Here is a 27,702-nt window from a genome sequence, read left to right as displayed (position 1 = left end):
GCCTGACTTTGTGGAGGAGCCAGCCCCATCCACCGCACCACCACTGCACTGCCTTGCCCACCCACGTCAGTTCCTCTCCAGTGGATTTACCTAAAAGCTGCAGTAATCTGGTAATGGAGCAAAGGATTGACCTTAGACATGCTGCTCAGGATGGCTTGGATGTGTGACTAAATTAAAAGGCTTGAGATAGACATGAACAGTGATGCTGGGCTGGAGGCACTGGAATGATGCCAATGGGAGGGATGCTGGGAAAGGCATACATCTGTGCTAGTTTGTTGTGACACATGCTATTTATAACTAGGGGGAAAAGAGGGAATGAAAATTATTGTTAATACTAAAACCATGTCTCTTGTGAAACTTCCAATGAAGCAAGGTTGTGCCTGATCCTTATTTGCTTGCGTTACCTGCGCTGCTGGATGGCTAACTAGATCCTGGAACAATGCTTTACTTTGAAATCCTGAACACTTGCACATAAAGAAACAGCCATCTGATACTGGTGGAAAACCCCAGTGCTTTCATCCAAACAGCAAATAAACTTAAGTACTAATCCAAATGGGAAGCCTTGGAGAATCAGTTCAGTTGAAACTTTCTGAAGGTTTTTTACCTGCTGCCAAGTATCAAATGTTTGGGATGACAATGACCAAGGGATAAGAGACTGAAACATTTATTTGTTTTTTCATTTGCTTGCATTGTAGCTCTGGCAGTGTTAGGGTAGTGTCCATTCCACCATGTCCCTAGTTCAGTTACTTACACTCTTCCTTCAAAACCACATGTGATTGATCAGCCAAGAGCAGTTCCTTTGGCACATCCACATGCCTTGGCAAACCAGAGATTTTCTAACACAGCTACAGAGCAATAATTCACAGACTGTAGTAAAAGCCAGCAATCAGAATACCTTTAATGAATTAGAGAATGAGCTGCAAAGCCCATGCAAATTGCAAGGGACCTCAGTTTATCTGCAGTCATAGCCTAATTTTACTGGATCAGTTTCAATTTTTTAACATACTTACATCAGCTTTATCTGACAAAACTTCAGTAAAATTAAATAGTAATCCTCATATCATTAAAACCAGATGCCATACAGTAGGACAAGAATGAAAGTGACACATGAGACAATTCCAGCATAAGGTTTTGGAGGAATGTATCAGTTGAGATTAAGTAATAGTGGCTAAGACCACCTCAAGTGCAACTTTCTAAGTAAATGATTTGTGTTTCCCATCTCAAATGGAAAACAAAAGTCAGAATACAAATCAATTCAAATCTGATAAAACCATGGATTTTACAGGAAATAGAACACTTTGGTTTTGAGTATTTTAAATGCTTCTGAATTGGATAAATTTAGTAATACAATGTCCTGTCAAAAAAAATTAGGCAAATTGTTTTTGACTTTCATTTTCTGTCTTTTTTTAGCTGAAAAGATCTAAGGAAACATCCACTGTATTGCGCTTGCTTATAAAGTATTCTGATGAAATCCAAATGTCAGTAAGTATTTTCAGGAGATGATTTTTATTACTGCAAGATTTCTCTTTAGCTTTTTCACAAAGATTCTTTTATAAGGTCAGCCAGTCTCTTGAAGGCCTGCAATGACAAATATGGTTCACATTTATATTTCAGCATTACATGAACAGGGAACACATCAAACCTGTAAAGCTACTAAAACTTGCCCTAACCATATAGGATCAATATTTTATAATGCAAAGTTCTGCTGATATTCTCTCTTTTCCTTTTACAAAATAATGTATGGGCTTTGACTGCACAAAGCTTCTGATTCTCTGATAGAAAATAAAAGGCAGAGATTTCTGAAACAGAAAAATGCGTATATTGATGTTCAAAGGTTATTTGGAGTTCAGATGTAACTTCTAACAAACTGGTGATCCCTGAAAGAGTATCTCTTTTAACTTAATATTACAGCCTGGAGACTCCAAAGGTGAAAAAAAAGGAAGAACAGACATATATAAAAAATACAGCTTGACTGTCAATGTATGGTTATGAATTACTTTAACAAAGAAAAAGGAAAAAGTAGAAGAAATACAGAAGAAACAAAAAGGCAATAGAAACGCTTGGCTGTTACAAACCTTCACAACTGCGTGAAAGTACAACTACAGATACGGAACTGTTTCAAGCACCCTAATCAAATCAGTATTAAATCTGCACAAATGTCTCCTATCTCTTCTCCCACTGATTTTATAGATAGAGCCAAATAAAATTAAAAATGCTCCTAAAACACATAAAAGATTAGTTCCTGAGGAAAAAAATAAAGCATGTATGTGAATAGTATGACAGAAAATATTCTTTCTTACAAAGAATTGCCAAAACACAGACAAAAGAACACAGGTAATTCAATCTCAGAATCCCAGGAATGCAAAGTCTAAAAGATACATGATGCCTGCTAATACTTAAGCAAATAGCAGGACTTACTCTGGCTTCAGTAAAGCATTTATAAATAATGTCTGGGAGGTTCAAGTGTGATACACTGCGTGTATGAGATATACAGAAAAATTCTAAGTGGTCCTAAAAATTTGGTACCTTTCAGGTCATTTGGATGAGTATCTTGCTTAAGAAACAGCTAATACTGCTGCAAAAGTACTGCTTAATCACCTACAGACTAAAACCTCTAACATTTAACAAAAAATATACGGAGAAGGGTATAAAAATAAGGGAGCATTACTGTGTGAGAAACTGTCTTGATAAGAATGCAAAAAAAAAAAAAACCTCACCAGATCCATCTGGGCAGGAGAAGGCAGAGAGAAGGAGGCTCTGACATAAGAACTAGGCTCTGAACTATCAATATTGAATGCTCCTCCAGGAACCAGTAATACCTATGAAAATTGATTAACCACACAGTTATTATCACTTCTACACTTTAAAAAAACTATGTTAAATAAAATTTAAGAAAGATCAGTGCTTACACACTTGTATCAGAACACGGTGTAATATTTTTTTCTTCAAAACAAAGAGACAAAAACATGCAACGTGTAACCAGACTTTTCTTAATAAAACCAAATGGTCTCAGGTTTTGGTTACCAGGTCTGGCTTATATCATCGCATTGCTTAGAAGCACCTGGGGTGTAGCTTACTCAGTACACAGTGCTAGGTCATATAAATTGGAGAAATAAAATCAAATGTAATTTCTCTCATTAAAAAAATTTGGTGAACAGCCATCATACATATAGGTATATATATTACATATGTAATACATATATATTATATATATGTAACATACAATGACATATTGTACCATATGTTATATTGGTTTCAATTTAAGTAAACTGATTAAATATCAGCATCTGAATAGAGTCATGAAAATATTTTGTTAATGAGTAACTATGCCACAGTGCCTGATTTGCAGACTTAATGATGGTGCACAGCAAGTTCCCCTGCTTTTTTATGTCTGTATATGTGGACACATATTTTATCTCTCCCTTTTTTCATTTTAAGATCATAAGTCATTAAATCATATGTCATACTTCTTTCTTCAAAGCCTTTTCCATTATCAGCTGCTGTGTATCAGAAACACCCTTAATTTTGATCCACAAGAACATGCCAGCAGCAGGAGGGTACCATTCTGCCAAGTCTGGAGAAAGAGAGAGAGAAAATGGAATCAAGAAACTTATGCCCCACTTTTAATGGATACATCATAGATTCAGTGATGTTTCGGATTTGCTGATACAAACATTATTATCACTATTGCTATAGTGATTTTTTATATCTTGCTTTAAATTAAGGTCACTATTTCAGAGAAATTTTAAAGACAGATATTTTAAACATAGTAAGTATAAGAACATAATGAAGTGAAATACATGCTCTTCATAAAATTGCTTTAAATAGTAATGTGGTGAGCTTTTTTCATCACCATCTATCTCCCTGTCCTACCAGAAAGCATAAAAACACAGCAGTAGACAATTTGTCCTAAGCTTAATATTTAATGTAATTGATTTGCTTATAGTGCTTATCTGTCACTTCAGTCAAGAGATGAACTTAAGTGATTTTTCTTGAGCACAAAGACGATAAACAGCTAGAAAAAAAAATTTAAATGATTATCTGTGTTGCACTCTGACCTTTTAACCACTTGTCAGCAGCAGTGAGCATTGCATCCCGCTGGATCCTGTAGAAATCCACCACTCTGAAAGCAAATTATCAATTGAAAGTCATGAACTCATAAAATTTCAGAGTCCATTTGTTTCTGAAGGCAGAAGCAAAGCTCTTCTACTTGAACAACCCAAAAGCATCTCCAGCAAAGCACTGATCAACCAGACAGAGGAACTCCCTGTGTGGCTGCTTCTTCAGCTCTGCATGTATCAAAGAAACCTTTTCTATATTACCTCCACTCTGTCTATTATAGCAGTAGATACAAGTCCTGTTAACAGTATTTACTGCACAAAGCACACATACTGAAGAAAATTAGGGACTTAAACATATGCAAAAGCACAGACTTGATATTTGTGCATTTGGGTTGAATTTGTGTAACAGGTATGCATGGAAATGGCATTTGACAAGGTAAAAAGCAAATCACATGATAAACCTGTCATAACTATTTGACAGCTTCCCCTTTTCTAAACTTTTGAACCTACCTCCTTCATACTTGAAGTAAAAATTTCAAATAATTTAATCTCTTACTGGGAAAAATAACCCTAATCCAAGTTTCACCATGGACAAGTCATGTGCAGTGGCTTTTGTTGACATAAAATAACACAGCTGTGCAATGGAAGACACAAGAGAAATGCCTGATACTGAGTTCGTAATTCAGATGCAAATGTGTTCCCATGTCTTGAGAAAACATCCTTACTAATTTGCATAATTTACATAATTTTACATTTGTACTTTTAAAAACACCCTCAGAATCAATAGCTTTGATTTGTGGATGTATTTCATTACACCTGATACACAAACACCAACAGCTCCAGAAACTTCTATAGTTTTGGGGCCCAGCTATATCTAGTGTATATTTCATACATTCTGTATGAAATGTAAATCTCCTTTGTGCAGTTTTTACCAAAATTGCAAATTCTGTTGCAAAGTTTTTACCTGTTACTATTTTAATTACATGTTGAAATTACACCCATTAGTAAAACAAAACTTCCCCAAATATGTAGCTGCTCCAAAAACCAGACAAGCTGCTACTCAAAAGATTGATCTAACACCTCACTCTTGTGCAAATGAAATCAGCTGGAAGAGATTCCAGTCAGCTGTGGGGCCTCATCAGTTAGGTTATAAAGGATTGCAGCTGCCCTCCTACAACTCTATTTTCATTAGTTCAAGCAGAAGAACAGTTTTTGGGCTTGAGCAAGGCTGCCTTTTGACCTACTAGAAAGAGGTAAGTGAAGAGATGTATTTGGGTTTTATTTTTTTTGGAACTCTTGGAAGTTGAGCTAAAGTGTGGTCCAAGTTTCTCTGTGAGACTTATCTTTCATGTTCCTAAATCTTAAAACAAGGCAAAGCTGAGGCTGGTGTGTCTGGTGGTTTTTTTGGTTTTTTTTTTTTTTTTTCAAATTTTGCTGTTTACAGTATGAACACCAGGAGACAGAAGCAGCTGTTACAGTGAGATACAAGAACTCTTTGCATGCTTTGCTCATGTTTCTGTTATGGACCTTTGCAGAGTGTAGCACACTCCCACCTAAGTGGGAATCTTGGGGCTCTAGTGATATCCAAGTAGAGAATACAAAATGAGACAGTGATAGTCAAAAGAAGCTGTGCTCCTCCTGCATAATAAATGAAAACCAAATGTGGTTCAGTCAGTATGCAAGAAATGCCTTGAGAGTTAGACAGTAGCCCAGTGCTCTCTCTCCAAGAGTAGTGAACAAGGCGATGTTTAGTGTGTGTAGATGAACCTCACTGCTTTTCCATCTGTATACACAATCAGGAGATAAAGGATGGCAAGAGTGTGAATTCCTGTTAACTTAGTGAGGCAAGAACTCTATAAAGGCTATGCTAACTCTTTCTCAATGGATTCTGTGCTCAGAAATCTTAGCTTTTGCTACAGACCCTAACACTTTAGCAGGGATCAAAACTTTATTCGCTGGCTTGAAGCTTCCAGGATCCTCTCAAGTTCCCTTCAGAAGGGAGCTGCATAATGTGCCAGTGGACTGGAGGATTGTCTGCCTGGATTGGTAGGTGATATACCCTGACCTGCTTGTCTGTAACTTCATACTGTGTCTCTTCAGGGCTCTTGTGTGAACCCAGCAGTCTTGGTGACCTGCCTCACCTACTTGGCCTAATACTAGTCCACCTCCTCTGACTTTTTTACTACAAAGCATGTTTGGTATTGGTAATTAGTAGCAGAATGACCGATGATGGGTATCAGCATATGACATAACCCTACCTGTCTATATGCTCCAAGAAACCCTTTTGTCCCCATTGCTGAAGCAGCTGTGATATCATAATCTAAAGAAATAAAACACATCATCAAGACCATGTTTTAAAGAGGACTGTTCCACAATCATCAAAAGATCCATAGCCAGATGCATTATTGAGCATTCCCCAGATATGAAAATGCATGTGGTGTCTCTTGGAGCCCTTTATAAGTAGAGGTGCCAAGGGCAACAGGTCCATGTTACTGGTGTCTCCAAGGTCCAGGGCAGTATTTGGAAGTTGGGGTGGAGGGAGGGAAAAATGGATGAAGAGCTAAATATGATAACTGGGGAGAAAGAGGAAGGCAATGTATATTGATTTACCTTCCTGTCCACATCGGCCTCTCCGCTTTAATAGTGCCTCTGTGACGAACTAATGGAGCTGGAAGATGGAAGCCACATTTAGATGTGTTCAATGTCTCCTTTCCTTATTGCTAACCATAAAGGGGCTGTAGTTGGCAGCTTGCTTTGAAATGTCTTTGTGGGCTGCCAGTATTGTTTTAATTGAAAAGTAGAATGAAAAAATAATAAATGTTTCTTCCATGCTCTGCTTTACATTGAGGTTTTTCAAATGAACCTATCAGAAGGAGATAAAGTATTTCAAATCTTGATTCTTGAAATCTGAGTTAAGGGGTATCAGCTCAACTGTCCATGCACTGAGACAACCCTCTAGCTCTGGTTCTGAGTTCTATGGTGGTCTCTCTTCCTTTGGCAGAATTGACAATGAATGTGCGTAAACAAAACAGCAAAAGTGCAGAACTGTGAAAGTACAAAGCTGTTTTCTTGTGGTTTCTTATAACTTGGAATATGTTGTCTTCCCTAAATACAATTAATTTGGTGGTTTAATACTTGCCTGTGTGAATGTGCTGGTGTGCATTGTTGACACCTGAATGTGCAGCACAACTCTGTCGATGAGAGGCTTGGGACCCGTCAGAAAACCTATTCTTAAGCTAGAAAACAAACAAACAAAAAGTTACTACAAAAATGCAATGTGCTAGTACTTTGTCTGAGTTATATGTGGGAAAACATGCAACCATTTTATTGACAGTGTGAGGATCTCTTATGCATTCAAATTTATCTGTATCTTAATACTGATGTCAGCTTACACAATTTAGAAGCTGAGTATCAAAGTAATGAAATAAAAACAAAGAGGTTTTAATGCTTGTAATAGCTTCTTAGTTATGAGGCTTCAGGACAAAATCTGTGTTTGTAAACTTTCCTCTCCAGCCATAAAGATTACGTGAATCAAAGGAAAGGAAAGATAGGTTTTCCCATAATGAAAAAATCATGGTTGCTCGGGCTTTATGACAAACAGATAGGAAGTGGCAAATGGCTTTACTCTTCTACTTCCTTTCAGTACTGCAGAAGGAATGGAATTCAGATTGATAAACTAGCTGGTTATTTATAATTCAATTCTTATTACCCATCTTTACAGATTGGCTTAAGTTTTTATTTGAAGAAAAATGGAACCAGTAAGCTCATATGTGTCTTTGGCAAAGATAATATTGTCATGCCATTTTGCAGTGTTACTTCTGAAAATGCAATCACACTTAGTGTTTTGTTGTTGCCTCACTTTCTCTAGGATGGGTTATAATCCACCAGCTGCCAATGCAGAATCCACATTAATTTTTTATGTCAATTAGGATAACAGATAAAAGCAAGTTAAAAACTAAATATGTTGACTTGCGTGAAATAGAGAACAGCCAAATTAGTTTTTTTTCAGGCAGGTGGAAACAACCTAAAAGAACTGGGAGGCTAGATAACAGTCTAATCCTAGGAACAGTTTGTGAAGAATGATTGTTTCTTTTCTGTATTACAAGTTCAGGGAGCTTGCAGGAATGGTAAGAGATAGATAAAAGGGAAATGGAAAAAGAAGAGAGAAAAGCTCCTAAGGGTTTCAGGAACAGAGCTGGAGTCCAGCATCTGTCTTTCTGCCTAGATGGTGCCTGCAAGAATGGGCTGCCTGGGAGGAGAGGCTTAACTATCAGCATCAAAAGAGAAACAGAACCTGGAGTAAAGTGACTGCCAAGAGATGACATGAAAAGTCAGTGGACTGCAAAAAGCTGTTGATTCAGAAGTTCATTCCAGAAGTGGATAGGTATTAAATGAGAAAACACTACAACATGTCTCATCAGTTCTTATGAAGTCTTGGGTCTTAACTGAATAGGCAATGCTAAGTGGTCTGCAGCTGGCCTTACCCAGATGAGAGAATTTTAGAGAAAGAGTCGGTCCTGATAACTCGGCCATCCACATCCATTGAGAGGAAAGTTGGAGCCCATGGCTTGGAATAAAAAATAAAAAATAAGATTCAAGGCACTAGTAAGGATTATAATGGAATTATTTTCTTTACTATGAAGGCACAATTCATTCTTCAAATGTGAATTCTAAGGAAAACATGGCAGTAACTTTCTGACAAGTGATTGTTTAGCCTAGCTTTCCGAGATGTGATTACAACATTCTGTGAAAGTCTTCAAGAAATCAGCTTTGTCATTTTTTGAACTTGCTTAGCCCACTGTTTAGCATACAAGTGTTCAGTTTAATTATTGGTATGATGCCATAAGAAGAAGAGAGAAATAATGTTTTTTCTGCCAAGATTTCTTTGTGGAGGTACTGCAATTTCTAAAATGGAGCCTTGTAGCTTTTTGCTTTGCCATACTAAAAAATGAAATCAGAAGATATAACCAAATTGTGAAGATCTGAGTCCAGTATACTTTTTCCTGATCAACAATTCTGTTTTTACACCTTCTCCCCTACACTTTCTAACAAAGCTTCACAATGCTATTCAATGAGTAAGTGAAGCAGTTTTATTGCCACCTTTCATAAAAACATTATTTCAAAAGAGAAAATGCTGACCTTTATCTTCTACCAATGTTTTACTGCTTTTAAGACTTGTTCTGATTTCTGAAGTTAGGTACTTTTAAAGACTGAGCAACTGTAGATTCACATATGAAATCTGGGGAAAATTTACACAAAGAAGGGTAGCTGCATATCCAGTACCACTATCTGTGGTACCTGGGAGAACTCCTGGATTCGCCAAAAGGCAAGGGGATAAAAATGGGGTATAGTAGAAGGGGAGTAGGCAGTCTTCTGCTGAATGAAAGAAGAGACAGGGAGAAAGGAACATTAAGAGGCTGCAAATTTCAAGTGCTGCTTCAGTGACATACTTGCTTTGCATTGAATGCAAAGTCTTCATCACTTTCTGATTACTGAAAAATTCTATCTCCTGTATGAGGCTTGAGAAATTTGAACCACTGATTAACAGGACATAAAATACCACATAGGGGAAAATGACTGAAAGGAGCACAGACTGTGAGGCTTACATATGCCTTGGTAGCATGTGAAGAAGGGGCATGCAGGAAGGTCCAGGACTCAAACCTTAGTTCTCTCATGAAACCTTAGTTTCTCTCCAGAAAATAAGGTGTTACTAAGGATTATGGAAGACAAATTACCTTTTCAAATTGAAGAAAGTAGTAAGGATCATCTTCTATTATGAGAAAATCATATTTTCTTGCAAGCTAAAGGAATTAATAAAAAGTAACAAAATAAATAAAAGTTAGACACTGCAAATTCAGTCAGGTTTTTTTCTTAACTAGCACCATATTATGCTTCTATTGATTGGTCATTCATTATATAGAAGCCCCCATGATGAGAAACCTTCAAGTGCCCAATTCAGATATCAAAAGATTGTAAGAGTAAACCTGGCACCTGTAGTACAAGGACCCATGCATGCAACTGAAGCTCTGTTCCATGTGGCATTCAAACTGTGCAGGCAATGTGCAGCAAATCCAGTTAGAAGCCCATGGCAAAGGTGCTAGCCACCAATGGGCTACCATTGAAAAACAGGTTGTCTAAAGCATAGTTTATCTCTGAAGAGTTGTCATGGAAGACATTCTGTTAGAAACAAGTTCTAGGAGGAATGTCTACTGGACTAATAATGGCCCCAAATACCAAACATGGGAAACCTTCAACTGAAACAAGACTGACATTTATCTATTTCCACCTCCAAGGTTCACAAGGTTACAGCTCCATACCTGGTAAATCTCCTTCTTGCGCTCTGTGGTCAGTGAATTGCCAGTTGGGTTACATCCATTTGGAATAGTATACAGGAATTTGGGGAGGTGATGGCTACAATTTTTCACATCCTCTGGGCTCCAAGCAGACAGAATTTCTTTTAAAGCTTTTGGAATAATGCCATGTTGGTCACTAGGAATATTAATTATATTACAACCCAAGGGTCTCAGCTGTTGATAGAAGGAACAAAACTGTCATAATTGTGTAATTCAAAGGTCTTCCTTTTGTCATTGGCACTGTAAAATTTCATCCTTTCTTTTTGATTTTATAGGTATCTCAAGCTCCATTTGCTCATGAGTCAAATAAAAGTTTGCCTGAATTTGCTGTAAGGCTTGTCAAACTTACCACATTACTCTTTATTTGTCCTACTAAGCCAACTGAGAAGAAACAGGTATCTCCTATGTTCAGTTGCTGCTCTTCTCCAGGAAATCAGAGTTGGTTTTTCAAGCAGAAAGATTTTTGTAAACTTGAACTGTTCTCTCAGGACTCCTCGTGCTCTCACCACAGACAGTTAAGGTCACAGCACCTTTGTTTCCTACTGACAATTTACACTCTACTTCAGTGGAAATACCAGAGCTTTAAGCTACTCTTCATTGACAAAGGGCAAAGAATCTGTTCTCAATAGATATATTCAGCAATACAAAGGAGAATGAAATGATGCTACTGCAGTGACATGTTGACAGCTGTATGAAAAAATATAGGTAAAATACCAATGAAAAAGCTTGCTGTCTCTCCTCTGTGGAATTTCAATTTGTATGATGTAGTGCTCTGCATTTTTAAGTAAAACTGCAAGCTGCTGCACTGTCAAAATACATTCCTAAAAAAGTACAGCTGATTAGACTATATATTCAAATTTAGGACAGCAAACAATAACAATTAATTTTGATGCAAGGGGGGACAACTGAATTTGTAGTGTATTTATTCTAACCCTTCTTGCAGCTCTTATGCATTTTGAGCTGGCATTTAATTTTATACTGATTAAGCTTCTTTTCAGAAGTAAACTTTGCTGCTTTTGCATAGTTCTCACTAATTCATATCTTCATACTCATATATGGATGTTTCAGGCCTATTCCAATATTATACTATTTATAGCTATTGTATAATCTGACCATTGAAATACTTCAGGTATAATACACACCCACTTGTCATAAATTTAATTCAACCAAACTAGGTCCTGATGGCTTTCTTTCCAGTCCCATGTGTGATCTTAGCCCTTGAATGAACTAGTATTTGGAAGAGGAACTTTGAATAGCTTTTACAGAACTTATAGTAGAAAACCTTCTATGAGTTAATATTTATGAACTTAACTGGTTGGATACTAAAATCTTCAGTCTTAGGTATGTTTTTATGGCAAATACAGACAGTGTTTATATGATTGCAGATCAGGCACTAAACTATTATATTAGTTCAAATATAATATTCACAATGTTTTGTAGCTAAAGAATACTTACAGCTGCTAGTGTCCCAGAGTATGTGGGTGCATCCAAAAGGATGTTGTCTCCAGGATTAATGAGCATTTCGAACACCTGCAAAAGAAAAGATTCTGTTTTAAAGATTGTTCAATTTTTGTACATGTGCTTCATACTTTTGACTTCTTAGTGGGATTAAAAAATCTTGATTAGATACTAGTAATTCCCTAACCATATTATTTTCCTGTCAGAAAGGCAACGAACAGATGAAAAATCTGCTTTAGAGCCAAATTAAGACAGGTTATCAACTAGAGAATACCAACTTGACATGGAAAGACAGTGCTCTGAAGCACTCTTTCTCCTGTATAAGTTACAGAAAGAATCAACTAAACAGCAGTGAGAGTGGACTAGAAAGGATAACTATTTCAGCAAGTAAACCCCCCCAAAAAATCAGGAAGTAAGAAAAAGAAGAAACACATTTAGAACAGAGTTATGGTAAAGCATCTATGCGCTTATTACTGCACTACTTGAGTAACAGGAAATGTTACCTTATAGCATATTTTCTACACAAATTTTTTTAGTTATCCAAACTTTCATGCAGTCCTGACAGTCTAGAATGCCACTCCAATTTTATTTCATTTCCCTTGCATTGGCAATACCATCAGACATGCATTTAATAAAGTACCCTGCCTATAGTTATAGAGGGCACTTAATGCTGACTATAGCTGAACTGATGGGAGAATAAACATCTCTCTGAATGAAATGCTTCTGACATATGAACCTTTTGGTCTTACTTTACACAAGCCTTCCTGGCTGCCAGTTGTGACACACACTTCCATCTGTCCTTGCTCTGGACTGTAATTGGCTGTGGGGGGATCATGTAGGTTCCGCTGGAAATCTTTTAGCCAAGACAACAGCTCTGGAATCCTGAAACATGAATAAGAAGGCATATCTAACACCTTATATAGGCCAAAGTTAGGCTGTTCCTCTAAATCCCTGCCAAATCTAGCATGCAGTCCTGAGTCTGATTTCAACTGTCACACAGATACACTTAGATGCAATTGCTATGACTGCTTTACTAAATTAAGAAAATGATATGGGCATCTGTGGACCATACACCAAATTATCATAGTGAAATCTGGGCAGAAATTATTTGCTAAGGATGAAACAGGGTGGAAGCTGAACAATACCCACTCCTAGAAGTGATCATTCTGTACTCGAATGTGGCACTGTGACAAAGCTCTTAATGCTGCTAGAAACTGGCTGCAGATTACAAGGATTTCGAAAACACATTTTCCAAAAAATGTCTTATGATCTTGTAGGATGTTCATAAATGGCTGTGTTCATTTAAATATTAAGAAAAGTCTTAGCTGATGCCCCATGTGTCTCTGTAGGTACCCAAGTATTTTTGCAAACCTGTCCCCACCTGAATCAGTGCTGTCTGCTTGAGGAGTTTACATGAGCACCAAAGTAATGTAATGACATGCAATTTTTGTACCAAAAATGACAATTCTATAAATACCTCCACTCAACTATCACCAGTACATACTGACTTTAGTATGTAGTGCCAAAAGAAAAGAAATACTCCAAAATGTAGAAACTATGTATTGCAATTCAGTATCTCCTAAATACTATCTGTTTTGGGAGTCTGGATTCTCAAATACTAACAGCTAGGAAATGCTCTACTAGGATTAGGGTTTTAGGTGATTTAAGTGATTTTTTTTTTTTTCCACTTGAACTGAAATGTAAATAGTGAGGCAAAATGAAAAAAACATGGGTTTTGGAAAGAACCTATTGTTTGAAAAATGGGCTTTATGAACAGGTTTTAAAAACACAGGTGACTTAATGCAATAATAAAGGATTTTATGATCCTTAGCTTCTGGTATCTTGAATTGCAAGTAGCTGTGACAAGATACCCTGCTGAGGCTGAGTACTGGAGAGCCCTCTTCATCAGATCTTCCCCAATCTCAATAGGAGTTCCATGTCCAATGTCAACAGTTGCCCTCTTAAATGGAAAAACATTAGGATTTGGTGCCCCTCCAGCCAGAGAGATGAGAGATGGAGGCGACTTCTGCATCAATTCGGCTAGAGTAAAAGGAAAACACGTTGGTTACAATTTGATTATTACAATGGTGATCATATCCTTTAATCGATATTTAATAACAGTCCAGAGAACTTGTTCTATTTTTCAATTTACTTGTTTAACTATCATGAACTCAAATGGATAATTCTTCTTAAACTCACCTTTCTGCTTGGATTAAATAGGGAGGGGGAGATACTGTTAGCACAGACTAAAAAAATAATTTTAAGTTAAAAAATTTGTAATTTATTTTGAAACAATCCGAACAGTTCTACTATTATAAAAACTTCAGTGACTGGTGTCTTTTGAGCTTCAAGAATTTAAAATCTTAATGATCTTCTGTTTAGACTGACTTGAAATGATGATTGGCTTTGTTTTTTTTTCTGTTTTTCATTCGGTCTCACTTCAGCTGCTCTGGCAGCTACACTGACAGATGATTATAGCTTTTCTATAAGGGAACAGAAATGTTTCTGGTAGCCCAGTTTTAGTGGCAGAGACACTGTGTAAGTAATTTGCTATGAAGAAAATCTTAATTCTGCTTTTAAGTCAGTTTCACAATCATTCAGATCCAATCTATACAGTACAGACTGGACCTTAATCCAGCAAGGGCACTTGATTGCATTAAATCTAAGAATTCACAATACGGCATTCATGCTGGCTTGACAGTTTTATATCAGATAAGAGGGGACAGATGATACCAGGTCTGGCTTAAAAAGCAGCCTGTTATTGAGTTTATTTTCTACTAGTTATTAGCAGACTTGAACATGGGGAGTTAATTCTTATCAGCTATTTCACCAATTTGGGTTATGCCTGTGACTTTTGGCCTGGTAAAGAGAGATTTACTTTGTCATCAAAACTGCAGGCTCAATATGTCTTTCTGCAGGAATTGTGCTACTTAATGCTTTTGTTATGATGCATATCAATGTATCACTTGAAAAAGAGATTGCCTAGAGTGAATTACTTGACTTAGCTGTACCTGTATGAAGCATTTTAAGCAGAACAGCAAATGCCAACCCCTTACCACGAGGGGAAATTGACCCCTGAAGGCTTAACTACTGATGTATGTTTCATGCTCGGATTCTGTCAGGTCTCTGTGGGTTCCAACTGAGTAAACAAGTAGGCAGTTAAGCTCTTCTATCTGTCACATGGAAGACAATGTAATGTGGTAGCCTAAAGATAGATGAATATGGAAAAGGAAAGTGTAGTAATACTGAGGGGGTGGGGGTGGTGAGGCATTTATGGACACGAACAGGATACAGGAAAATGAGGTGGAAAGAAACATGCTGGGACTTTCAAGTCATTAGCAGTTGCTTGCTCCTGGACACACAGCATAAACTCAGTTGCAAACTGTGCCAAAAAGCACAGGTTCAGAGACAGTAACAGAGACTTTTCAGTCACTTGTGAAAGTGATAATACTAATTTGTCTGTCTGGATGGGTTTCTGAAATGGTTCAAGGCTATTCACTTTATTTTTCTTTATACCTGCTTGGCATCTCCACTTGACAAAAGTCAAGTTATCTGGCCTTGCTTGTCAGCTTACAGCATGGTTTTCTTTCAAACCTTTTCAAGTCTTAAGCTATGATATCCCAGCACAAACCAGAACATACAATGATACTTTCAGAGCAACTGGGAAGAAGGGACATGTACTCACTCAGGAGTCTTATTGGAGATGCTTTTCTTGCTGCACTCACAGTGGTGATGAACCTAGAGTAATTCATATCTATGGAGAAAGAGTAATTAGTTGGACACGAAGCTAGAAGAGGGAATAAGAACTGAAGTGTGCTTTTGGTATGTGCATCTCCCACAAGTAATGCTTTTGATCTGGGTAATTTGTGGTATGCCAGTGAACAGGAAAAAGCCCTTTCCCCCCTCCCCTTACTGTCAGCTCTGGACTTTTAAAGGCAAATTAGAAATCTGAAGATTTGATAGCTCTTAAACAACCATCAGCTCTTTTTTATTTAATGAGAATCCAGCTTTATTTAGCTGTATTAAGCACTGCATTTGAAGTGCTTTTAGGACTGCAAGCCATCATTATGAGTCATAACGCTTGTCAAGTTAGAGGTGGTTTTTTTTTGGAAAGGATAATTAAGATAGTCTTTCAAATGTATCTGATGAGTGCTTTCTCTCCTTCTCCCTGGTGCCCATAGAGACTCAATGGATAGTGAACTAGAGTCAGGCAGCAAGCCCGAAGGCCTGGAAGGGCCACAAGAAAGCGATCTCCTTCGAAGGTAAGGAAAGCACAGAAATGAAGTTGAAGGGCAAAGAGCAACCACAGCAACACGCATGTGCCGGCAGTTACTAGAAACGATCTACCGAGCAAGGCCGCTTTGAAAACAACATCTCGTGCTTTCTAAAAATACCTTCCTTAACTTCGCTCCCCCTCCAGCCCGGCACAGGCGCGGTGCTGGCTGTACGGAAGGGCGGGCTGGAGCTGTGTTTTAAGGGACAGCTGAGCAGCGCTTCGCCGTCCTCCCCGAGGCGATTCCGAGACACCCCCTTGCTGCCCACCCCCAGCCCCCCCGCGGGGGCACGGAGCCCTCAGGGCCGTCCCGAGCTCACGACCGGCGCCGTCCCGCTGTCCTGTGGGTTCGGTGGCGGCCGCGGGCACCTACCGGCGGAGGGCGCGGAGCCGGCGGGCGGGCAGGGCGGCCCCGCTGTGGGCTTGTGCCGGGGCGCGGAGCGGACGCGGGGCGCTGGCCGGCGCTGCCGCCTGCGCGCTGCGGGCAGCTCGGCAGCGAGTGGCGGCGCGGGCCCGGAAGCGATCCTGTGCGAAAGCCCTAAAACGAGCGGCTCCCTCACCGGTTCTGGCTGTGTAGTGCCCGCGAAGCGACGGCTGGAGCCCGATATTGCCGGGAGAGGCGGGGGAAGCGAGGCAGGGGGCCCCGCCGGGGGCTGGGCAGCCCCGGGTGCGGCCAGGGCCCTCTCGGCAGCGGCGGGGCGAAGCAGGGGCTGGTGGTGGGGAAAATGGAGGAGAATCACAGAGTGCTTTGGCTTGGAAGGGACCTGCAAGATGATCTAGTTCCAACCCCCTTGCCACGGGCAGGGACACCTTTCCCTAGACCGGGTTGCTCAGTTCCATTCAACTTGGCGTTGAACACTTTCAGGAATGGGACATCCACAACTTCTCTGGGAAACCTGTTGCAGTGTCTCATCATCCTCACAGTTAAGAATTTTTCCCTACTATCCAACCTAAACCTCTTTTTTCTCAATTTGAAGCCATTCCTCCTTGGCACTTGCGAAAAGTCCCTCTCCAGCTCTGTTGTAGCCCCCTTTGGGTACTGGAAGGTGCTCTAAGGTCTCGCTGGAGTCTTCAGGCTGAATAACCCCAGCTCTCTCAGACTGTTCATGGAAGAGGTGCTCCAGCCTTCACTCGCTCCAACGGGTCAATGTCTTTCCTGTGCTGGGAGCACTCTGGCCAGGAGGTCTTATAAGAATGGAGTAGAGGGGCAGAATCACCTCAGTGGTAATGGTTCCACACTTTAATGAACTTTATGATGTTTCCACTAAAGGTTTTGCTCATATAAGGGAGCAGTATCTTATTTAAAATTTGAAGTGTGACATCTCTTAAGTAATTTTTTTTCCCCCACAGGTGAGTAGGATCAGTGGAAGGAAAAGCAGGATGGTGGTATGACACGTCCCTCCTTGTTGGGTGTTACACGCTGTTGCTTGTGCAACACATGTAACTGGTGGAGTAGCTGCTGCTGCTTAGAAAGGTGCAGAGACACAGTGTCATTTTCTATTCATGGCTTTGGACTTCAGCACTCTGGGGTTGCCATGGCTCTTGGTCCTGAGTGCAAAATGCTAGAAAGGGATCTAGGTGTAAAGTAGTCTGAAAAAACCAGTACAAGAACATGCCAAATCAGCTGTGCTTTGCAGCATGTAGATCTTTGTAGTTAACTTGGAGGCAGGAGAGTTAAAATACTGGTTGGGATGAGCACTGGAACATTTCTAGGCCTTAATTCAGGAGACCACTAGGCTTTACAGTGCCCCATGCTCAAACCATATTTTAATTGGAACCTTCCAAAACTTGCTGAAGGCAAAGCTGAGGTATGAGAGCAAAATGTCTCTAGAAAAAAAGATGAGGTGCATGAACAAGATACCTTTTTCTCCACCCCCCCCCCCCCCCCCCCTTCTTTAATTTGGGTCACTTTATGCAGTATTTGGATCTGCTGAAAGGCTTCATAATTAGATGGAGTATGTTGAAATAGAAATGGAGTTCCTATCAAGTTTGGGATGCAGTCAGGAAGGATTGCTTAGTTGGTGCATGAATGCTCTTACACTGAAAATAAAATTTTATTAATAGCTTTAATGATCTGAATAATTTATAGTTTAGGTAATTGCCTTCTAATTGTGTGATCTACAGACAAAAATAAAAGATGGGTATATAAATGTGAAATAGCAAGTGAAGAGATATTGAACTTCTGTGGGGTTCTGGCTGTGAAAGACTGATTGAATATGAACTGCTTTTTGTGTAATTCTGTTTTTTCATTTCCTGGCTGTCAGTGTTGCAGTTTGTGATACAGACCAAAGCCCAGAGAAGTCAAGGGACAGTTTTCCATTTTCCATTGATTTTTGTGGGCTTTGTCTGGTCTCTTAGCCAATTATGGTGTCATCCTATTGAAACAAATTAAAAAAAAATAATTAGTGTACAATTGTTTGGATGCTTATCCCAGCTGGATTCATCTGGCAGTTCTCTGCATCACTGTTTATATTCCTTAGCAACCACAAGTCGAATGCTCTGTTTTACTACTGTGTAAGAAATTCTGTCTTTGCTGTCTTTGTTTATTACTTGCACACTTAGAACAATAATGATTTGGTGCAAGTCTTGCATAATTCATGAAGCATCGGTAAGGTGTACGTGTGGTTGTTGTTAATGTCTCCTGTCATCTGAAACTGTACTACCTCCTTCTAAACTTGCTACATGCTATGTCCACTTATGTGTTAAAAACCCCAAACAACAAACAGAACATAAAAGCCTAAAGCAAATTGATTTAAGAACAGGGAGATTAGGTAAATATTGTTACTTCGCTGTTTCCTTCTCCCTTAAGGACTTCAGGGTATTTCTTTTAAGAGGAGGACAAAGGATTGAGACAGTAAACACAAAAATTTAACTGAGTTGCTGTTTTTTGCAACTGTATCAACAAAGTGTAAATCTCTCCAAGACGCTGCACTGTAGCCTGGGATATTACACATTTTTTAGTTTTATAGCATGTTTATTCTGTAATATTTGAGTGCCCTGTTTGAAGCGATCGTTTCGCACGGTTAAACGTGAGTGTATGACGAACAGGGTGCTGTCTGCAGAGGCCCGAGCGGGGCGCAGAGCTGCTCCCGAGGGGTTAAAAGCTGCGGATCCAAGCGATGCTCGGCGGAGCCGGGCCCGCACCGGCGCTCGGCGGCCGCAGGGTGGCGCGTGCGCACTGCGTGTCCCGGCAGCCAGCTCCAGCTCCGGAACAGGAATCCCGGCGAAAATCGTATTGGCATCTTTTATTTGGCTGTCATTTGTAGCTGTGATTAAGAGTCCTGCCTGAACGGCTTGGCTATCCGCGTTTCAGTGAATGGGTTAAATTTCGGCTGGTAATGCTTCTTGTGGGTTGGGGACAACAGAAATGGAAAGTGGCGCTGTCAAAATAGCCTTACGATGTTCACCTTCAGGTGGGAATTTTATTGTAACGAATTGGAATGGCTGCCCATGAGAAAATCGCATAAGACCGGAAAATGGAGAAGTGTGAGATCAGCCATTTTAAACATTAGAAGCAAATTGTTTCTGCCAAGGGCTGCCTTCCTCAGGAAAAATGCTGACTTTGGCAGCACCTTTATGTTTGCAGAACACCCCCTGTGTGCAGCAAGCCATCGCTGGTGTGCAGCAGCCACTGAGATCAGGAAGATCTCAGCAGTACGGAACAGTTTGAATCTAGGATGTGAACATCCACTGACGCAATTACTGCAGAGATGAGAAGTATCTGGTTTTCCTGTGGGAAAGTAAAACTGCTAGGAGTGTGTTGGCTCTGGCTCTGGAGACAATTAATGGAAGAGATGTGAAGTTAGTTGTCCTTTGGCTTGCAGATTACTAGAGTGATTTCTTGACTTCTGTCTGTCTTTACTGTAAGCTCTTGGGAAAGTAACATTTCTATTCTTCCTTTATGCCATGCCTTTTTCAGTGGGACCCTGATCTTGCCGTACCTAATCAGAGCTGCTGCAAAAGAGGTAGAATGCTGCCACTTGCTCCTCCCCCTCTATGAGGCAACTGCATAGTAAAACATGTTTATACATCTTTATCCAGGGTTTTAAAACTCGATGCATTCCTAAAATGGGAGAGGGCTTAGGGAAGAGTGAAGATTGATTCTTAAACAGTTACGAATCCTGCTGTCTGTCCAAATAAAATTAAACAGCATCCTGGTCTCATCTGTACACTTGTTGACCATCTTGGTGTTAGGAGGACATCCTGATGTGCTTTCTGCTGCTGTTCATGTTGTTACACACACCTCCCCCTCCCCCCATTTTTTTTTTTTTTTTTTTGTAATAGCTATCTCCTTATTATGCTTCAGATACTGTCAGATGAAAGTACCAGGACATCCATGATATTCATAATATTTGTAGCAGCTGTCAATTAATACTGTCTTAGAGTGGAAGATGTGCGGTTCTGCAGAATGACAGCTGTGGCTTGTATATGTTTGTAGCAGCCCTCTCTGCTTGAAGGGTGGTGGCACCCAGACATATAGCAGTCTTGTTTTGATTGACAACCTTTTTTATTCTCCTTTTTTGTTTTTTTGAGTGTACAAAGACTGTCATCATGGCTTCCATCTTTGCCTTTTTGTCAGTCAAGCAAAGGGGACAGCACAGTATCTAGAACAACAGGTTTCTAGATATTCTAAGAAAAGCTATAGAAAAGCTGACTTTCACACTAACATATTCCTCAAAAGCAGTTGCTTGCTCCAGAATGTGTTCCTTTGATAGGATGATAGGATGTCTAATACAGTGAGAGGTTTTCCTTAGATATGCATCAGACATTCCTGTGCTTCAAAAAAAAAAAAAAGGAGGACTGATATTTTTCAGATCACTTTGTCCATGCAATAGAAGCTGAAATTGGATGGAGCAAAGATCAATAATGTATCCAGTTAATACACTAACGTATAAATGAAATGAATCATAAGAAATGAAATGACTTCTCCTGACAATCTTGAGATAAATGCTGTTCCATAATACCTCAGTCTTGTCTATTTGAATTTATGCTACAGGCAAACAGTTGCTGACATATGAACTCTATTTTGTAAATCTCCCAGGAAGCGGGTACTCCCTATTATTTGTGACATATGTTATTCCCAGGGCTCAACCTTTGTTATCCATTTTCATTTAGTGGAGGCAAAAGTGTTTTTCTCCCCTGGCCTAGCATGTTCCTCTGTTCCTAGCAAGGTCAGATGTTTGTCTGGTGCAGGTGTGGCATGGAAAAAGGAATGATCCTAAAGGCAGAATGAGATAATGGAAAAGTGAAATTGTTGCTTCATTCTTGTCGTTGCCTGGAGAAAATAAGCTTCTCAGGTGTGGTGACAACTGGTACTAGAGATGTGTTATATCTTTCTGTATTTTGAAGTTTGTCTATTCAACATGAGAGAATTTGCTTGTTTTGTATGTAGTTGTCTTCAAAGTGATGAAGATACATTTTAGTTGTTAATTCTTGATTAAAATTTGGCCTTTTGTCATGAGGGTAAGTTGGGCATTTATCTATTAAATTTTAATTTCTGGGCCTTGCTTTTATAAACATAAACCGTGGTTCAGACTGTTCTGTATCCTACTGCAAGCCAAATTTTATGTTCAGCAGTTGCAATAAATTATGCTTCTGTTCCTTTAGGTTTTGTTCTTAAGAGCTATGTTTCTTCATGTTCAAATCACTTCTGTAGTAAAAAGAAAACTGTCACTTCTGAGAACAGACGTCTACATGTGTTACCAGAGCAGGTGTGGATAAGCAAGACCCTCGTATCCATCAGTCTTACAGTACTTACCTGCCTGCAGTCATTACATGGCTCCAGAGATGATACAGAATTTCTAAAGCCTGAAGGTGCTTCTGTCACTTTGAATAGACAGGGAATGTGGGGACATTGCCTGATGTAGCCTTTGAAGAATGAAAATTTTCTCCTGTGTTATGTGTCCCATAATATGCAGACTTAGCATGATATGCTTCACGATTGTTGCATATAACTAGGGCTCTTTAAAAATTTTGGAAAACTCGTTGTAAAAGCATATTTTATATTTGTAGAGACTTATTAAATGGACCAAGTCCATCTCCTAACTCCTACCTTCCCTAGCAGCTTTTGTTCTAGTATGTTTGTTTTGACATACTGTGCTGGGCATATCATTCTTCCCTTGTTGTTGGGCAATGCCTTTGAGATTCAAACCTAAGACACATCAGAAGCTCCAGAAATGGCAGTCTGTCCTTTGATGTAAATACTCTCTGTAATGTTGACAAGGAGTTAATCTCAAAAAAGGTTAGAAGTTCTTCAGTGTCCTTAAAGAAAAACCCCTGACTAGGCAGGAATGGCGAGAACTGAGAGGGTGAGTGCAATTCATTTATGGGGTACTCCAGGGGTATTTTTCCACAGACTGTCTCTCATTTTTGTCTTCCTTTACTCTTTCATAAATGAGAATATTCTCAGAACGTGCTTAAAGCCTGAGTTTCTTTTCTCTGGACAATTACTCCATGTGGCTATTCTTTCCTAATGAAATTTTTAAATGGACTTTTGTTCTGATAATTCTCATTTGTTAATTCAGATTGAATAAAGTCTGTTTTAATTATGGCATCTTTTTCTACTCTGTAATTCTTATTCAAACAAATGCTGAGCCCGACAGTTCTAAGAGTGAAAAATATGCATTGTTGTGCAGATTCTTGGGCTTCTTTCCATGCAGGTGGTCAAGGTGATCCTTTTTCATGAAGTGTTGTAACCACTATACTGTGCCTAGCAGGCTGCAGCTCCCTGAGAGCTCAGCGGGGGTTTCCTAGGGCTGTGCAATTAGTCACATCCCAGAGTCCATTACGGACAGCCCCTTGATCTGGCTCCGGCAGCCAGCAGCGTTACAATGCAGTGGTGATGAAGGAGGTAGAGAAGGGTCTCCCATGACGGTGGTAAGATGGCTTTATTCACATCTTGTCTCTGCACCCTTGGATGCAGAGAGAGAGAGAGCGAGACCTCGCGGTCTGGGTGTGGGCTGGTTTTGTCAGGGGCCCAAGGGTGGTCCCTGGGTGGGGTTGAGGTACAGGAGCCAATAGAGAGAAACCGAGGGAGTGGCCAATGCTAGGGCAGGGAACAGGAGGAACATGGCATCGCAGAATCAGGGAGTTAACAGGCTACCACATCTATGAAGTACATCCATATCTGCCTGAATGCTGAAGAGCTGTGGGAGCTTTGGCCATTATCTCAGTTTTTTCTTCTTTTCCCTCTCAGACTCTTTATTCCTCAGACCCTTGTTTCTCTGTCGTGCTTTTCTCTTGTACCTACAGCTCTGTCATTGATTTGTTGTAATTGTCTCATTTTAGTTCCTTTTGTGTCATGTTCTTTCATATTACATGGAACAGCTTCTTAGTTAAAGCAAACCAATTTTCTCCTCTCATTTCAGAGGAGATCCTTAACCAAGCTATTTGGGTTGTAACCAGGGTATATTTTATTGTCTACTTATGGCTTTGTGCAAAGTGTCATGGGTTTTTTTTTGGTTTTACTTTTTTTTAACTAAACCCTTCCTTAGGCAGTGACAAAGTGTTTTGCTGCTGCTGTGTCTAATGTTGGTAATGCATAATGTAACTTTCATAGGACAGTCAGAATGATGTATTATCTGTTGGACTAACAAGGCAGATGAAAGCGGAATCATAAGTTCTACAGGTCTCGTAATCTTGGAAAATCTTCCTTTAGAGATGACAGATTATGATTGAATAAGGTTATATTAATTTATCATCAAATAATAAAAGTTTTAGGAATGATAGTTTTATATTGTTTTTGAATAGTACAGCCAGTTTCTTCTGGGGTTGAACTCCTCACTTTCACTTTGTAAAACAGCTTTATTCCTGTGTCAAGTGGGTCTTCATTGTGCTATCATTGTTTAACGTATTTTGTACTTCAGTGTTTGTGTCCCTGACAAGTTCCTCATCCCTTTTCCTTCTGGCTTATCTGGGGCATGATTCAAAATCCTCAAAGAGACAGCCTCAGCCCAGTTCATTTTTATGATCTTGGTTTGTAAATCACACCAGCTTTCTGTGTTTTTTCATACACCACTAAATTTAAAAATGATAAACAGTTCTGCAAGGACTTGTACCTCTCTGTCAGCACATTTGGCAGAAGCAATTGCATTCACAGAAAGAACAATAAAATTGACTGTATCATATAGACTAGGAAAAGCATTTTAATGGCCCTTTAGCATTCACCAAAAGCTCTTAGCTCTGCAGTTGCTTTTGTTTTGTCTTTTGTTTTTATTGCATTCATGCTATAAATCACTGCTTTTAAAATGGGTTTAGAAAGTGTTTTTTTCTAAAGCTGTCAGCAATTAAACTGCAAAAGTTAACTTCTCAGGAATTAAGTGATATAAATTAGTCTGATTAATTACTAAAACTGAGGCAGAGATTGGTACAAGTAAGATGAACTGTGGAATGATGGAATTAAATCTAGAAAACAAGAATATTTATAAGGCAAATTCAATAGATAACATAATAAAACAGGTTTTTTTCATCTCTAGAATATGTCTGAATTTCCTTAATTTCTCGGAGGCACTAAAGTAACTGTTTATACAACCAGGCCATAGTTTTAGAGTAATTTTGGCCAATGCTACATCTGTATCGTGGAACTGGGGAGAAAGTCTGTTGCCAATGCTTATAGATAGATCTTGTAGGGCAATATTGTCTATAAATGATGAGCTGTGTTTGTGAGAGTGTCCTTGAGACTCCAGGAATTGTGAATCAAAATTCTAATTTTTCATATGAATTTAGAGAAATTCTTTGTGGTGTGCAGGAATTCGTGGGAGTGATTAGTACATAGGTGAGACAAGTGGCTGTTTGGAAAGATAGATGCATGTTCTGTGCTTCCCTGAAGTAGCTGGAATTAGGATCTAAATGAATGTAGTTTTGCTTTTAGGAAAGTCAGATATTTCCCATGCAGACACTCTGGGCTGCAACTTGCAACAATATTTTAGAAAACTGGACTTGTGTTAGCATGCTAACTTCAACAGATACCAGCTCTGCTCTGACTACACCTACCTCAGAGAGAGAGCTGGGAGTGATACACATATATAAAAGTATTATTTAGAAAACTAATCACCTTACTGAGTGTTCTTGGGATTTGCCCATGGGTCCTTGACATCTGTCATGTTCCATGGTATAGTGTATTATCTGTGGGTCTTAGGGAATGATGACTATTTTTCAAGTCACTAGAAAACTAAACTGTCAAGACTGACAGAGCTTTGAAGTTTTTTCTACTTCATGCTGCAAACCTGCCATAATTCCAAGAAGGAAGCATGTGTCTGATTCCTGCCTATCTGTCTCTGAAAGACTGTTGAGGTGCTGTGCTGGCTATCTGCTGTTGGACCTTAGACTTGTCAAGCTTGGTAAAATATCAGGATTTTTAATCTCTGTTATTTTGATGGACAATGTTGCAGCTCCTGAGGCTTCCAGGGCTGTGGTGCATTATACATGCTTTGAGGATTTCCTATGGGATGGCTTCAGCCTTCCCCATCTGTTCATCCGCTTGACAGTTCTGACTTCTGTGACCTGAGCCTCTTGGCACTACAGCATCTAGAGGTAGTGAAATACTCTTGAGAAGGTTCTGTAGCTGAGCTTTACTTTTTGGGGGGGTGGAGGGAGGAAGGTGAATACTGCATATACCAGGCTGTGAGCCTGTAAGAGTGGAAGGAGTGAGAGCTATAGGTGAGGAACTGTAAACATTTCCATTTAGACATCTGGATTGTGGCCAACACTGAGTGGAAATAAATGTGAGTGCTGGAGGTGAGAGGAATATGATGTATGAGATACTTTTACATTTGTTTATTAAATGAATTCCACTGTCAAATGCTTTCCAATATTTTTCTCACTCAAATTGAAAATTAACAACAGCTTCAAAATAGAAATGTTACCATACATTGATCTGTTTCTGATAATACCTCCTAAACCCTGCCTTCATACTTAAATAAGTACTGCTGGAGTTTTCTAAAGGTTTTTTAATTACCTACTTGAAACATAATTTCTGCTAATCTTCCTCTCTAATCCATCAGTACTGTATCAAAGGAAGTCTTTGATTTGGATAAAGCTGCATCAAAATTTTGGACTTAGCTTCATGTGAAACTTAAAATTTTAACATCCCCCACTCCACTCTCCCAAATGCCCCTTCTTGGTTTGGTGGCTGTTTATTTCATTTAGTATTAAATGGTTACAGGATTTGATATATTTTGGGTTTGTTTGCTCTTACTAGATAAAGGGAGAGACTTGGTTACATAATATTTCAGTATGCTTCACCATGACATTTACAGATATGGTGGAATATCACTGAGACAAAGCCTGACCAGTTCTAATTATTCTTTGTGTCTTGAAGGAGCAGGGAGCATACTCTATAATTCTGGGACTGAAAATCAAGTGAATCTTGCAGGAAGTAGCAGAAAGGTCTTGAAATCCATGGGGTATTAAAGTTGGTGGGGGCTTAATGAGAGATTTTAAAGCCTGGAAGTGTGCTGTGCAGTGCTGGATGGTTCAGAGGGAAGCTGTCCAGCTGAATGCTCCTGCTTACTTAGCAGAAGCAGAAGTGGGAAAAGCCTTAACTTCACTGGCATGTTTTTAAGATCCCTGTGCATCTTTGATTACTTCCCTGTTTATACAGTATCTGGAAAAATGCAGTACTGCTAATAACCTGTCATTTAAAAAGGTTTTTTGCATAACTGGTCACTTCAGAAGGTTTTTTTCATCTTCAAACGGTACCTTTGGAAGCTCTGAAAGGCATAAGCCAACTAATAGGATTTTCACCCCTGCTTTAAGGAACTGATAGGACTAGCCTTGGTGGAAGCAGTTTTTAGACACAATTGCCCTTCCTTAGGGGAATCTTCTTACAGTTTAAGGCAGAAGCTTCTTTCCCACACCTGCAAATAATAGTTTCAAGGCAGAGAATGTTATGGTGCAAAATATTCAGAGATCTGAGGTCTAATCTAGTAATTTTCTCCCTGTAATTTGTATCCATGGCATTTCATCCCAGCAGAAGAAATTGCAGAAAGTATAAATTCAAGCCTCTTGCCTACCTGTATTTTCCATATGAGTGCATAGCTGGACAAGGATTCTGAGGTTTGTACTGGAAACTAAATTTTGAGTTAAAAATCAGTTGTCATTGGAAGAAGCTGCTTTGAAAATTTGATCTTGATAGCTCATCAAGATTTTTGGTTGCTAAATAGTATGCGTACAGATTGTGGGAATAGTATATTTTTCTCAGTTTGAGAATTACTTGTAAACTGATTATGGATCACTTGTGCCAGGCTGAATTAATTTAGAAGCTGATTGTAATTTGAACATTTTAGACACGACTTTCATAACAGTGGAGAAAGTAATTTTCCCCTATTGCCCTGTCAGTTGTCTTATTTCTCTGTTTTTCAGTATCCCTAGAAGATGAGCCAGCTATTGTCCTATATGTATTATCAGCCATGTTAGTCTCTGCTTTCCATAGAGAAGGTCTTCTTTGCCTGATTGTCAATTGACTTTTCTCTGTCTGGCTATAATCTTGTTTTTACAAGTTCCTACAAAACTGGCAGTAAGGTTTCAGTAAATAAAATTGTTAAAAGTCTGGTTTACT

At 39.3% G+C, this 27,702-nt stretch overlaps 1 protein-coding gene across 3 annotated transcripts; it reads right to left on the bottom strand.

Moving 5' to 3' along the window:
* Positions 1-648: 648 nt before the first annotated feature.
* On the bottom strand, positions 649-16,632 carry AADAT (aminoadipate aminotransferase). Of its 3 annotated transcripts, none has more exons than XM_048304600.1 (14): positions 16,535-16,632; positions 15,558-15,627; positions 13,744-13,912; positions 12,622-12,754; positions 11,870-11,944; positions 10,379-10,588; positions 9,797-9,862; positions 8,546-8,628; positions 7,201-7,297; positions 6,320-6,381; positions 4,059-4,123; positions 3,468-3,574; positions 2,718-2,819; positions 649-1,578 (listed from the first exon to the last, which is right to left on the bottom strand). In XM_048304600.1, the coding sequence occupies exons 2-14, from the start codon at positions 15,622-15,624 to the stop codon at positions 1,537-1,539; spliced, it is 1,278 nt and encodes a 425-aa protein (XP_048160557.1). In that variant the 5' UTR covers positions 15,625-15,627; positions 16,535-16,632; the 3' UTR covers positions 649-1,536. The 3 variants fall into 3 exon arrangements, with proteins under 3 accessions (XP_048160557.1, XP_048160558.1, XP_048160559.1); XM_048304601.1 differs by having other exon boundaries at positions 15,558-15,626; positions 16,519-16,624; XM_048304602.1 differs by lacking the exon at positions 16,535-16,632 and adding an exon at positions 16,267-16,385 and having other exon boundaries at positions 15,558-15,626.
* Positions 16,633-27,702: the final 11,070 nt, after the last annotated feature.

This window comes from Corvus hawaiiensis, chromosome 5, assembly GCF_020740725.1.
Source record: "Corvus hawaiiensis isolate bCorHaw1 chromosome 5, bCorHaw1.pri.cur, whole genome shotgun sequence".
Lineage (NCBI taxonomy): Eukaryota > Metazoa > Chordata > Aves > Passeriformes > Corvidae > Corvus > Corvus hawaiiensis.
This window is presented reverse-complemented; position numbering and strand designations above follow the sequence as displayed.